The sequence below is a fragment of the Propithecus coquereli genome, unplaced genomic scaffold (assembly GCF_000956105.1).
Source record: "Propithecus coquereli isolate 6110/MARCELLA unplaced genomic scaffold, Pcoq_1.0 Scaffold3, whole genome shotgun sequence".
Lineage (NCBI taxonomy): Eukaryota > Metazoa > Chordata > Mammalia > Primates > Indriidae > Propithecus > Propithecus coquereli.
In genome coordinates, this window is record NW_012148618.1 from 6,263,916 (window position 1) to 6,277,980 (window position 14,065).

Genomic DNA, 14,065 nt, shown 5'->3' on the forward strand with positions numbered 1-14,065 from the left:
CTGGGCTACAGTGCAGTGGTGTCATCATAGTTCACTACAACCTTAAACTCCTGGGCTCAAGTAATCCTCCCACTTCTAGTAGCTAGGGCTTCAGGCATGTGCCACCATGCCTGGCTAGTTTTCCTAAAATTTTTTGTAGAGATGAGGTCTCCCTATGTTGCTCTGGCTGGTCTCAAACTCCTGGGCTCAAGCAATCCTCTCACCTTGGCCTTCCAAAGTGTTGGTATTATAGGCGTGAGTCACCATATCTAGACCCCTTAGCATTTCTTATAAGATAGCTCTAGTGGTAATGAACTCTCTCAGCTTCTGTTCTCTTTTTTTTTCTGTTTGTCTTTACCTCTCCTCCATTTCTGAAGGATATCTTTACTTAGTTTTATATCCTTATCCTTTTACCCTTTTCATCAAGATGGTCTCAATTAATATTTTATCTTCTGTATTTTAAGTATTTCTATAAGCTGCTTCAAATACATTTTAGAGCAAGGCATAATTTTAAAACTTGAAAACAAGTAAACAAATGATAATTTCTATGCAAATGTCTCCTTTAGAGCATAATATTTAAATCATTTAAAAGACACTGCAATGAATTGGAGGAAAAAATAATCAAGCCAGTTGTAATAACCAGAACCACTAACATCCAAATATCCATTCTTTCTTCTTATTTTACTCTAACTAGTGCTTTAGTTTTTGCATTAAATAGTATATTTGGGAAATCTGTAACATAAAAACTGCAGCAGCACTCCAAAATTGGAAAGTACTGCCAAAAAATGACATGCTTACAAAGATAAACTACATCCTATGTAAAGGTTTTGTGTCACAACAAAAAATTATAGAACTTCTTAACATCAAAGAGAGAAACTAATTAAAAATAAAGTTCTGCAATCCAGTGACTTGGTTAGTACTAGGATAATTTCTAAAATTTACCTTGTGTCTAAACCCTTGTGAAATAACTTTCTATTACCTCTTCCATTTTTTACAGCTTTACTGCAGTATAGTTTACATACCACAAAATTCATCCACTGTAAATGTACAGTTTACAGAGCTGTGCATCCATCACCACAATCCAATTGTAGGACATCTCTATCATCCTTAAAAAAAGATCCCTCTTGTCCAACTGTAGTCAATCCCTGTTCCCACCCCCAGGCAACCACTAATCTACTCCCCTTACTCCTTTTTCTTCTTATAAAATCTACTTGAAACGTGAAGCATTAAAAAGTATAGACTTCTGCCTCTTATAAGCACATCCTTCCTTCCTTACTGCTGCTTAGAGGTTTTAGCAAACTGAAAATATAATCATTAGAACCATGCAATGAGTAAAAATGCTTCTGCCACATTTCTGCCTTCAGGATACAAGGAAGAGAAAGAAGCCTGGCCCCTTTTAAGATCTCATCATTTTCAATGGTTTTCAATTATGGGCATTAGGAATGTAAATTCAGAAAAATTTATTATTACAAATGTGACTAAATTAACTCTCCAAAGTGATATTTTCTTCTCCTGCAGGAAAATGATGTAATCAAAAAAATTCTTTTATTAAGAGACCAAATTACTCTAAGTAATTGTGTGGTACTTGGCATTTAAATAAAAAACAAGTGAACTCTATTTGTTGAACTGCTATTTAATAAATCCCTAGCTGGCAAAATGGCCAAAATTAGGCCCAGAATCTGAGCATACAAACTCAAGGTAACCATAAATTGTAAGGAAGTTTTCTGATCAAGCACTCCCCCTGGGTCCAAACAATGGGCAATAATTTCAGCAAAGCTGTGGGCAGGGACGAGCAGCCAGTGGGCATACAAATTTCACAGTGCTCGCCTGCCTACTGACTCAACTGATTATTAAGTCAAAAATTCTTTGTGTTGTGTTTTATAGTCTCACCCAGAATAACTTTTCCCATAATAACTAATTAAAAAAATAGAACTGTATATAAAACATAGAAGTAAAAAAAAAAGATCATAATCACAGTGTCCATGGTAGCTCTCTATAATTAGTAAGAAGAGAAGCCTGAAAGATACCTGAATCAGTTCACATTCAAAAACTATTAAGCATCCTAGCACTCTGGGAGGCTGAGGCGGGAGGATCACTTGAGGTCAGGAGTTTGAGACCAACTTGAGCAAGGACAAGACCTGTCTCTACTAAAAATAGAAAAATTAGCTGGGTGTGGTGGCATGCGCCTGTAGTCCCAGCTACTCGGGAGGCTGAGGCAGGAAGATCACTTGAGCCCAGGAGTTTGAGGTTGCAATGAGCTATGACCACGCCACTGCATTTTAGCCGGGGCAACAGAGCAAGATTTAGTCTCAAAAAACAACAACAAAAAAAACTATTAAGCTTTTTATACATGGTACAATTGTATATGTCAACATGGTGTGACTATAATGTAATGAAAATTCATTTCACAGAATTTTACTCATTTATAATCACTTGTGATATATAACATATCCTTCAATTTCATACTTGGAATGAAACAGTGAATTAAAAGCATTTACCCAAAGTCAGTCATGTCTAAAAAACCAAAATTAATCTTTGCAAATCTGTAACAGAGCTGCTACAATAACTAGGACAGACTTTTCTTGGCTAAAGGAATTCCAGACATGAGCTAGCAAGTAGGGAGTTGAGTTTACACAGAAGCATTCCTCAAATAACTAGACCTAATGGTCTCTTTGAGGGAATCTATGGATGGAGGGCCAGAGAAGACTTTTCAATATACCACTTCATGCAGTGTCAGCAACAGCCCCACCTCCTGCCAATTCCCTTAGAGAGGCTGACTATGACTACTGGCAACAGTCACACGAGCAGCTGGGTTTGCAGAATACCCCTTTACCATATGCTTCCTCCAGGACTTAAACTGTCCTGCCCTAGCACAGGCCTGCTGGCCAACGCCTACCCTTTCCTCTTCACCCGCTTACTAATGTCCAACCTACTCTCCTTTGTATCTCTCCCTTCCCTCCCTGAGCATGATGCCTTCTCCTCCTTTGTCCATGGTCTTTCAGCCCCCATAACCAAGTACACAGAAACAGTTTATATTTTAGCACTTTTGAAATATTTGAATTCACAGTTAAAAATTTCTCAAAGAGTTAATCTCTTTGAGATTATGCCCTCTTTTGGAGGGCATTTTTATGCCAGGTATATTATTTCTAAATATGAGGTTTCTGACAGGTATCAGTCACTGTTTTTGTATCTCTTCATTACAAGTGGAATCAATTTACTAACCATGGCTTCATTCTGCTGACACTATCTTCGATGTCCTGTCTAATTTCGTAAGTCGATTCTAAGCGGAAGAGATTAAAGTTCCTTAGGAGGTAGTCATGAAGAGTCAAAAACTGCAGATTCAACTTGGGAAGAGCCAGACAACCTGAAAAGGAAAATAACAGCCACATGTGAAGTATTCTTTTAACAGACATTTGTGCTATATATTTAAGGCAGCACTGCAAATTTGATAAGAATCTAATGATATCTGAAATGCAGCATATGTGATAATGTATTATTTTTATTTTCACACAGATATTGAAACCAGATTAAGAATATTATCTATTAAGAAATGGGGATGAAGAATGAGTCTTATTAATACATGTAATCTGCATATCAGTGATTCATATGCAAACAGTACTTCTTAAAAGTATCTAAAGATATTTAACACTAATAATACAGTATCAAGCAGTTTAAAAATTCTTCCTCTATCACCTGATTTATATTTGGCGAATCCTGAAGTGAACAAAGCTACCATAAACTTAGTCCATGCCAAAATTTAGCATGAAAATGGAATTAGTATGTTATACTGCATAAACTGATTTCCAGTGATCACTAATGTGCTCTGAACTTGCTTTTTAGCTGAACTTAAGGACAAGGCATTGCTTATTGCCTGTATTTTATTCCAGATTCCCTCTTCTCTGACTTTTATTATTTACTCACAAATACTATTCTTTTTATTAACCTCACTTCACATTATTTCTCTTGGACAATAAGTGACCAAGCACTCAGTAGCAATATCAAAAAGGTTTAAAAAAAAAAAGAAAGAATCCCCAAACACATTTTACTGACAAATCATATTTTCATCATCTTTATCCATACTATCAAAGCAATAATAAACTTAAGGCAAGAAACAATGATGTGTAAAAATTTCACATCATTTATGTCAGTAAACCCTGACTTGTAATTTAACTCAATTTCTTTCAGGCTAGATGCTCAGGGAAGGTATCTCTTTTGATAGCACATTTTTATTAAAAAAAATTAAAATGTCACCACTTTGCAGCCCTTACTGAATTAAAAAATTTAGGTGTTAAGTACCAATGGCTACTAATATCACAAAAAGAAAGAGAAGTAGACAGTATATGCCTCCTGATGAAAGAATAAACCACCACCAAGAATCTTGCCAAAGGAGAACTTTAGCTTGATCAAGCCTCTTTAACCAGCTGCCAATTTGCAAGAAAAATAAAGGCCAGAGAAATATGCTGCACCATGCCATCAGTATTCAATCAGAAAAATTGAGACTGTGGGGAACTCTCCAGATCAAATCAGGTTTTTTAACAGAAAAAAAAGGAAGGAATATATAGAGCAGGGGTGGGGAACCAGTGGCCTAAAGGCCACAGGTGGCCTTCTAGGTCCTTAAATGTGGCCTTTTGACTGAATCCAAATTTTACAGAACAAATCCTTTTATTTGTACTAATACATTTTTGTTCATCTTTTATATATTTAAAATGAACGTATTTAAAATACCAAAGGAAAGATAAGTATCAATGAAATAATCCTCTCAGATTGACCAGCACAATTAGAACATCAGTAAGCCATAAGGGCTAAACTGATGGCTATTATGCTCATGATTTAGTTCTAACTCCCTCCCAACTGGTGCCACTACCGCATGAGGCTGATTGGAGAGAGTTTATGGGGGTCCAGTACACCAGTCTATTGTCAGCTTTTAAAAGCGGTACACTGTTTCTGTTTGAAGTAAAATTTGTGAATAGTTGCACAGCTCGACAGTATTTTTAATTCTGTCTGCTTAACAGCCCATGATGTCAAAGAAGACCAAGAGAACACTGAAGAAAGCAAATAGATTTTTAAATGAGGATTGGGAATTGTGATATTGTTTCTGCTAAAGATAAGATGATTTTCTTGCCTTGTGACACTGCAATGTCAACATTAAAGAAATTCAATGCTCATCAGCATTATAACTCTCATAAGCACCACAAATATTTTAAATTAGAGGGAGAGGCGCAAAAGGTTGTATTGCAGAAATTAAAAGATGAAAGGCAAAAACAAAGAATTGTTTTAAGCAGCAACAAGACCCGGAAATAACGCCACTGAAGCAACTTATAAAGTAGCTTATGTATTCAGGGGGAAAAAAAGGAGCCATTCCGTGATGTAGAAACTGTCAAGGAATGCATTGTCGAAGTTGTAGGATGCTTAGACGCTGATAATGTTTCAAAGCACAAACAACCGCCTCTTTCAACGGAGAAACATAACTCATCATCAGCACAAATTAGGCTTCAACTTAACAGAACATGCAATACAATATTTCAACTTCATGCAATGCTTCAAAAGGAAAATATATATTATTCAATTGCTTTGGATGAATGAACTGATATTACTGACTCGGTACAAGTTTTATACTTCATTCAGGTCATAACAGAAGATTTTCTTTGCTATGAAGAGTTACTCTCTTTGGGCATTCTTGAGAACAGAACATGGGAATAGATATCTTCAACAACTTTCAAGATAAATGTTGTGAAGATAGACTGAATTTGGTAAATTTAGTGAGTGTATGTACACACAGTACACCTTCGATGATAAGAAAACATGGAGGGTTTTTTGCGCAGATACAAAAAGTATTAACAGGTCCAGATGCTCTCATTTCTTTTCATTGTATCTTGCATCAGCAAAATCTCTGTGCTAAAGCTACCAATTTAAGTGACACTTTGCAACAAGTTATAAGTATTTATCTCTGTGAGAACAGATAATTAAATTTCATGAAGAACAGAATCAGCAATGTGAATTATTGAAAGAAGACTTCTATAGGAATGCAGCATTTCTGTGTGATACCATGTCAAATCAAAATGACTTGAATATTTCTTTGCAAGGTAAAACTAAGTCTATATATGATGTGGCAAAAAAATCCAAGCATTTCGAAAAAAGCTTTTTCAGAACATTTCTCCTTCAAAAGGAAATTTCAGATGAATATTTTCCCCAGTTAGCAAAGGGTAATGATGAGCAGGATGCTATATGCAAATCATCTGAAGAATGTGCAGCTGTTATAGACCTATGAATTGGAGAATACAGTGAAAGGTTCACTGACTTTTGAGAATCACGACATCACATTCAAATTAGCATTTCAGCCTCACCTAGTTGATATCACCAAGGCACCTAAAGAACTAACTACAGATGGAATTGATTGAGCTCTCCATAGATGACATTTTTAAAAGTCATTGTTTGATGCTAAGAAAGATCCAATTGAAATATGGAAGAATGTAGTAGAATACCCACACCTTTGGCAACATGCCCGAAAAATGCTTTCTTGCTTTTCAACCACTTATTGCTGCAAATCTACATTCTTCTACCTAACCCAAATCAAGATGCTCTTAAGGTCACAAATGACTGAGACCCATCAGTTTCAGAGGATCAACTGAAACTACGGACCTCCATGCTGCAATCAAACATTCGAATACTTTCCAACAAAAAGCAGACATAGCAAAGTCATTAAAAAGTTAGTTAACTTTAAAATTAAGGGTTTTTATTTTTGAAATTATTAAGTACATAGTAGTTAGATTTTTATGAAATAATGTACATTTTAAGTATATCTAATTGAAGTTTCTTAGATGCAGGCTTATTTGATTAAGCTAAATTAATGAGGTCTTTCAACATGAAAAGGTTCCCCATCCCTGATATAGAGGGTACCTGCAAAGTAAAAGACATTTTAAAAATGAAACCTTGTAACCACCTTGTCAGCTATCCACACCCTCCCATGTGCTCCTTCCTAGTTACAACATTTTCCCTTTACCTGAAAGTAACCATTTCCTGACTTTTATAGCAATCACCATCTTGAATCTTTTTTATAGTTTTATCACCCAAGTGTGTATCCTTAGACATGAGAAAACAACACATTTACCATGGTAAGAACATAAAAATACATGAAGATTGCCTATTCTGAAATCTAGCACAATTTTAGTGCACCGGGTTTATTGGAGTTATAGCTCTAGGACATAATTCTGAAGTAACCATCTTAAGTAACTACACCAATACTTATACTTGTGATGTCTTCTAATAATCAAGCCAATGTTCAAAAGATTTCCTGAAATTTCTTTTGAAATATGCCTTCAAAATATATCAGGATGCACTTTTGAATATACTCAATTGTGGCAAATTCTTATCCTCAGAGGATGAGTGCAAAGCATTTTGAACCAAATCTGGGGAAATAGGTAGGTGAGGCAATACCATTTTGGATCAAAACTAAGGGTTTATTATCAACTAATCATAATGTCTTTTTTTTGGTTTTCATTAGCTGGCTTTACAAAGAATTCAAAAGAGCCTCTAAAAAATGCTTTGAAAAGTAAATCTCTACCAAACATAGCCTCTTATGGTGACAAAATGACAGCTACACTTCCTGCATTATGAGATCTCCCTGAAAACAGTTTTATTACTTTATGGTTATATTTTATACAGGGTGATATATATATGTATACTAGAGTACAGCTATACCTAATAAAAATTCTTAGTGTTAAGCATTCAAAATACTAAATCTTTCTCAGCTGCTAAAGTTGAACTTCAGGGTACTAGAAAATTATCCTAATGTATACAGTACACTGGAGGACATTTTCAATTATATATGATAAATTCTAAATTAAGTTTTATGTTACACCTGAATCCTGTATTTCTTTATCATACCTTCCCCAGAATAGTACTCAGTTGGAACAATATTTTCATCCCATATAATTTTCTCAGTTGGATACAAAGGCATCTGGTTCAACTGCTGAATCTGAGAAATTCGACGTTCATGACGAGATACCTACAAGAAAGGAAACAGAAAGGGAACTTTCATACCTGTCAGTTATTGTAGCACTTTAACAAGAGATTTTTTTTTTCCTTTTCCTATTTTCTTGATAAATCAAAGCTAAAAGAGGTACCAGTACTGATGGGCTTGGAATCAGATGAACTTGAGATCAAATCTCAGCTCCTCTACTTATGAGCAATGTAAAAACTGGGCAAGTTACTTTAACCTTCCTGACCTTAGTTTCCTTTTCAGTAAAACAGATAAAGTACCACTTACCTCTCAGGTTTCTTATGAAAAGAAATGAATATTGTAAAACAGTATCAAAGTCCCTGGCACATGCCAAGAGTTTAAGAACCATAGCACTTAGTATTAACTATGTTAAAAAAAAAAAAAAGTAGGAGCTCTAAGTTCTGATTATAGTTTTCATTCTCATACTAACTAAGCTATATAATCTGGGAAAATGTATTAATCCCCTGGCGTCAGTCTTCTTCCTTGTGAAATAAGAGCAGGACTTGATGACCTCTATGTACCCTTAATATTGTAACCTATCTCAGATATAGAAATGTTTGTTACCTAATTAATAATGTTAAAATAATGACACACTTGAAAATGTGTCAAATTCTCTTCAGTTGAATATAGTATTTTAAGAAAAAAGATATCATAATATCTAAACAATATGTATATTTCAACTTTTTAATCATAATTTGGATATTGGAAGAATTTAAAGCCTGAGGAAAATCCTTTAGGAAAAGGAGAAAATGAAAAATAATGTTGTAGCACTATAAATTTTAAAAATTATTTTCTTTTGGCATAACTATTTAAATCTGAAGGATAAAATTCTAGCTATAAGATCCTAAAAGGCAAAGAATCAACTTTATACTCAATCTATTTTCCATTAGAAGGATTCCTGGAAAAAAAAAAAATCCTCATTTCTTTCTACAGTAAAAGTTTATTATCAATCCCCAAAACCCGACTGGAGAGATTTTACATTTTCACAAAATATTACAAGAATTTTCTAGGAAGCACTTCTAGTCAGAGAAAATGAAAAGTGATTTGTAAGAAGGAAGGCAAAGATGGTGGCTCAAGACATAAGGCAAGTAAATATAACAATGAAAAAGTATTTTCCATACTTGAATTAAAACCCTTCTCAAGGATTTCTCCCCAAATGGCACTTAAACATCTGTCACTAGGCTTAAAACACCTGCTACAAATAGTTTCCTGTCACTGCCCCCAAAAACTAGCATACCATCTTCTTTCCTACACTGAGAGATTGTATTTCACATCCTATATTAAAAGTATTAGCTTCAAGAATAAATTCCAATACAGTGTGCCTAATATAGTTTCACATGTATAAGAAAAATGTATACACACATCAACACAATATATGTTTGTTTAGGCGCAAAAAATGTTTGAAACATGAAAAGCTACTCAACTTTATAGTAGGCAGGGAACAAAAAAAAAAAAGAACAAAACAAGCTACCATTTTTTTACCCATCAGATTGGCAAAAATGGGAAGACTGATAACACCCAATGTTGATAAAAGCTTGCGGAAACATACTTTAATACACTTTTGATGGGAATATACACCTTTTATAAGATAATGTGATGGCATCTTTTACATTTTAAATAAGCTTGTGCTTCAATCAAATAATTTCATTTCTACGTATCTCTCCTAAATGTCCATACATGGTCATAACGAGGCATACACAAAAATTGCATCATTATTTGTAAAAGTGAAAACTGCCAACAACCTAAATATGGGGGTATGGTTAAATACTTATCTAATTTATGAAATATTATACTGAAGTTAAAAATAAGGTATATCTATACTATACAAATGGACTAAACCTCAAACATAATATTAAATTTTAAAAAAAGCAAGCCGCAGAAGAATACAGCATGACTCAATTTATATTTTAAAAAATACAAAACTGGATTCCTATATGGTGTGTATATTTTTACATAAATGTATAAAGAAGTTCTGGAAGGACTTGAGTGTTGATCTAGATATTTCTATATTATTATAACAAAATGTACTCATGTATTACTTCTAAAATTTAACTAAATCAAATAAATTAAAAGCACAATTTTTTAAAAATCTGGAAGGATATATATGAAAGTATTAACAGTGTTTACCTCTGGAAAATAGAATGGGAGTCCAAAGGGAATAAAATTCCTACTTTTTAACCTCAAATACCTCTGTAATGTGGTTTATTTATAAAACCATATATTAATTTAATTAAAAAATACAAAAAAGCTTTACAAAAAAAGTAAAGGCCCCTCATTTCCAAAAATGACTGAGAAATCCCTAAGAATTCTTAAGCCACTTAGTGATAATTTACACTATTTCTAAATACTCCTGCGATTTTCTATGGATAAATGTATGACTTCACATTCAATATACTATGTTTAAATGATCGCTTTTAAAATAATATATAGGAATACGTTTATTCAACTATATGTGGGGTGGGTGGGCGTGTGTGTAAATAACTGTGACCTCCTCAAAGGCAGAAATGGTGTCAGCTGTTAAGTGTCATAGGTAGCACTGAAGCCAAAATACAGTATCTGATACAGAAGCTGCTCATAAATGCTTGCTAATAGAATGAATTCATGCCACAAAGCAATTTTAAGAGATAAAAGACTTGAGAAAAGAAATTCAAATGATAAAAAATAACTTCTGACAAAATCAAAATATAATTCCAAAAACAGATGGGAATTATCTACACAATCTTTAGCCAACAAGAAACCCTATGAACCTCTATCTTGATGAATGATGCAAAAAGGCAGGGAAAATCACATGCAAAATTCAGAGCACACTAATACTTACCAGCAATTCTAGAAGAAATTCTTTATCCAAAGTTGTGTCTTCACTGTTAGGAAGGGTTGGCAACAAGCAGAGGTATGATGCCACCTGGTGGAGAGTGTTTGAACTGCAGAATAAAGAACGTTGAGAATATTTTATTCATAGTAAGTTACTTTATTTCACTTTTGAAACAAGTATTTCTACAGATAGCTTAAAAAGTAAATACAATGCTATGACACTGACAGCAAGTAACAACCAGCAATGAAAATTAAACCTTTGATGAAGGGTTCTCAAAAGTGTTTTCTGCAAACCTCTCATAGTCCACAAGGACATTTTTTAAACATTAATACTAAGACACTGGGTTTTTTCCACTGCCTTTCTATATACACTGACAGTACAAAAGCAATGGTGGGGAAAACTGCTGGCATGGGTCCAGGCAGTGGCACCAACCTGTATTACAAGTAGTCATAGTATTCCTCACTTATACAGCAGTTTAAAAAAAAAAGAAAAAGCCAGCTTTATTTAAGAATGTCTTTGATGAAAAGTAAATAATTATTAATGCTATTAAATTTGGGCTCTGAGTATCCATTTTTTGAGAATTCTATGTGACAAAATGGGAAGTACATATTTTGCCTACAATTTTTACTTCAAAGAATGACTGACAAACTATACTTATCTGGTCTTAAATAAATGGCAATTTTTTTTCAAATTTGAATAAAATAAGCCTGTAGCTTCAAGAAAAACAGCCACCAGTATTTGTTGCTATAGTAAATTTGAATTTGCATTCCCAAGTGAAAATCTGCAGTCGCCACTGTGAGCTCCACAGCTTTCCACTACTTAAATAGTTTCATTATCCCCCCAAATTCTCTCATGCCACTTTAAATTAAACCCTCCTCTCCATCCCAGCCCTCCTGGCAACCACTAATCTGTTTTCAATCTCGATAATTTTGCCTTTTCTAGAAGGTAAAATAAATAGAATCATACATTAGGTAGGCTTTTGACAATGATTGCTTTTACTTAGCATAATGCATTTGACATTCACCCACACTGCAGTGTGTATCTGCAGTTGATTTCTTTATATTGCCGAGTAGTATTCAATTACAGATGTATCAGTGAGGTCATTCATTCATCAGGCAAAGGATATTTATGTATTCTAGTCTTTGACAATTATGAATAAAGCTATTAGTACATTTTTGTACAGATTTTTGTGTGAATGTAAGTTTTAATCTCTCTTGGCTATATCTGTAAGTGGGGAATGCTACATGCATATAGTAAGTGCATGTTTAACTTTACAAGAAACTGTCAAATTTTTCCAAAGTGGCTATCCCATTTTGAATTCCTACCAGCAAATGCATAAGAATTTCAGTTGTTCCACATCCTTGCCAAGAGTCATTATTTTCCGGTTTTTTTTTAAACAATTCTAATAGGTATGAAATGGTACCTCATTATGATTTAAATTTGCATTTCCCCTATGACTAAGATGTTAAGCATCTTTCCATGGGCCTATTGGCATCTATCTATTAATATCTACTTTGGTGAAGTGGTTGTTCAAATCCTTTTGCCATTTTTTTATTGTCTTCTTATTAAAGTAGTCCCTCCTCCTTATCTATAGTTTTGCTTTCCATAATTTTAGTTACCCAGGGTCTGAAAATAGGTGAGTAAAGTAAGATATTTTGAAAGAGAAAAAGAGCGAGATCACATTCACATAAATTTCTGTTTATAGAGATAGAGTTTCGTTCTGTTGGCCAGGCTGGAGTGCAGTGGCATGATCATAGCTCACTGCGGCCTCGAACTCCTAGACTCAAGCAATCCTCCTGCCTCAGTCTCCCCAGCAGCTGGGACTACAGGTGTGAGCCACCATGTCTGGCTAATTTTTTCTATTTTTTGTAGAGATGGGGTCTCACTATGTTGCCCAGGCTGGTCTTGAATTCCTAGCCTCAAGCAATTCTCCTGCCTCAGCCTCCCAAAGTGCTTTTTTTTTTCGTTGTTTAAAGGTTTATTTGATGGTTTAGTTGGTATGACATTTGAATAGTTGTTGCATTGTTTATGTGTAGATCTTTCTTTTTATGTTATATGGCAATGTATACTACTGATACATATAGTACACAAAATAAGATCCTTTAGAACACTTATGCACAAGATATGCAATGTTGGATTTATACATTGGATCCCAGGATGTGACTGGGAAAAAGCTGGACTAGGCATGTTGGGTGAAGAAATCAGAAGTTATGTAACATACAGTAAACACACATCTGGTTCAAAGAACAATGGTGGCATGTGCAGCATTGGCAGTGGTGCCTCAGCAGTGGTGGAACTATTTTACACTAACCGGTTTAGGACTACAAAGGGTAAGGACCATCCAGTATCAGGATACAGCTGTAGGGTTTTACAAACCATTCTCATTTCTAACTTTAAGACGTTGATGTTTTTTCCCAGGCCATCTTTCATATTACTGCTTTAATCACAGATCAGATAAAAAGGACAACATGCACAACCTCCAACTAAAATCCTGTTGTAGCCTAGACAGTGAAGTGGTGTGGCATTAGAAGACTTTAAAATTGCAGTTCTTTTTTGGATCCCCAAAGTGTATCTGTACTCTTCTTCAAACGGGCCTCTCTCTTCCTCTTACAAGCATGAGCCATTGCACCTAGCCACATAACTTTTAGTACAGTATATTGTTATGATTGTTTTATTGTATTATTAGTTATTGTTAATCTCTTACTGTGCCTAATTTATAAATTAAACTTTATCAGAGGAATCTATGTGTAGAAGAAAACACAGTACATATAAGGTTTGGTACTATCTGCAGTTTCAGGCATCCACTGGTCTTGGAACATATTCCCCGCAGATAAGGGGAGACTACTGGACTGAGTTCCCAGACTTCTGGATACTATTCCTTCATCAGATATCTGTTTAGCCAATATCGTCTCCCAGTTTGTGGCCTGACTTTTCATTCTCTTAACAATGTCTTTCAAAGAGAAGTTTTTTAATTTTGATAACATTCAATTTATCAATTTTTTCCCAATATGGATTATGTTTTGGTGTCTACAGACACCAAACCACAATCCCAAACATTTTTTTCCTATATTTCCTAGAAGTTTTAGTTTTGACATTTAGGTCTATGATTCATTTTGAGTTAATTTATATATATGATGCGAGGTACAGGACAAGCTTTATACTTTGCACATAGATGTCAAATTATTCCAGCACCACTGTTGAAAAGACTATCCTTTCTCCATTGAGTTGCCTTGACACATTAGTCAAAACTCAACTAACTATATATATATATATAT

General features: G+C 34.5%; 1 protein-coding gene across 1 annotated transcript in view; it reads right to left on the reverse strand.

Annotated features, from left to right (window-relative positions):
* AQR (aquarius intron-binding spliceosomal factor) overlaps positions 1-14,065 on the reverse strand; it is a 100,278-nt gene that overhangs the window by 54,568 nt on the left and 31,645 nt on the right. Inside the window, exons 10-13 of the mRNA XM_012649118.1 lie at positions 13,102-13,227; positions 10,797-10,899; positions 7,864-7,984; positions 3,202-3,343 (exon numbers count right to left, since the gene is read on the reverse strand). Coding sequence (XP_012504572.1) covers positions 3,202-3,343; positions 7,864-7,984; positions 10,797-10,899; positions 13,102-13,227 — 492 coding nt within the window. The remainder of the gene's footprint in view (positions 1-3,201; positions 3,344-7,863; positions 7,985-10,796; positions 10,900-13,101; positions 13,228-14,065) is intronic.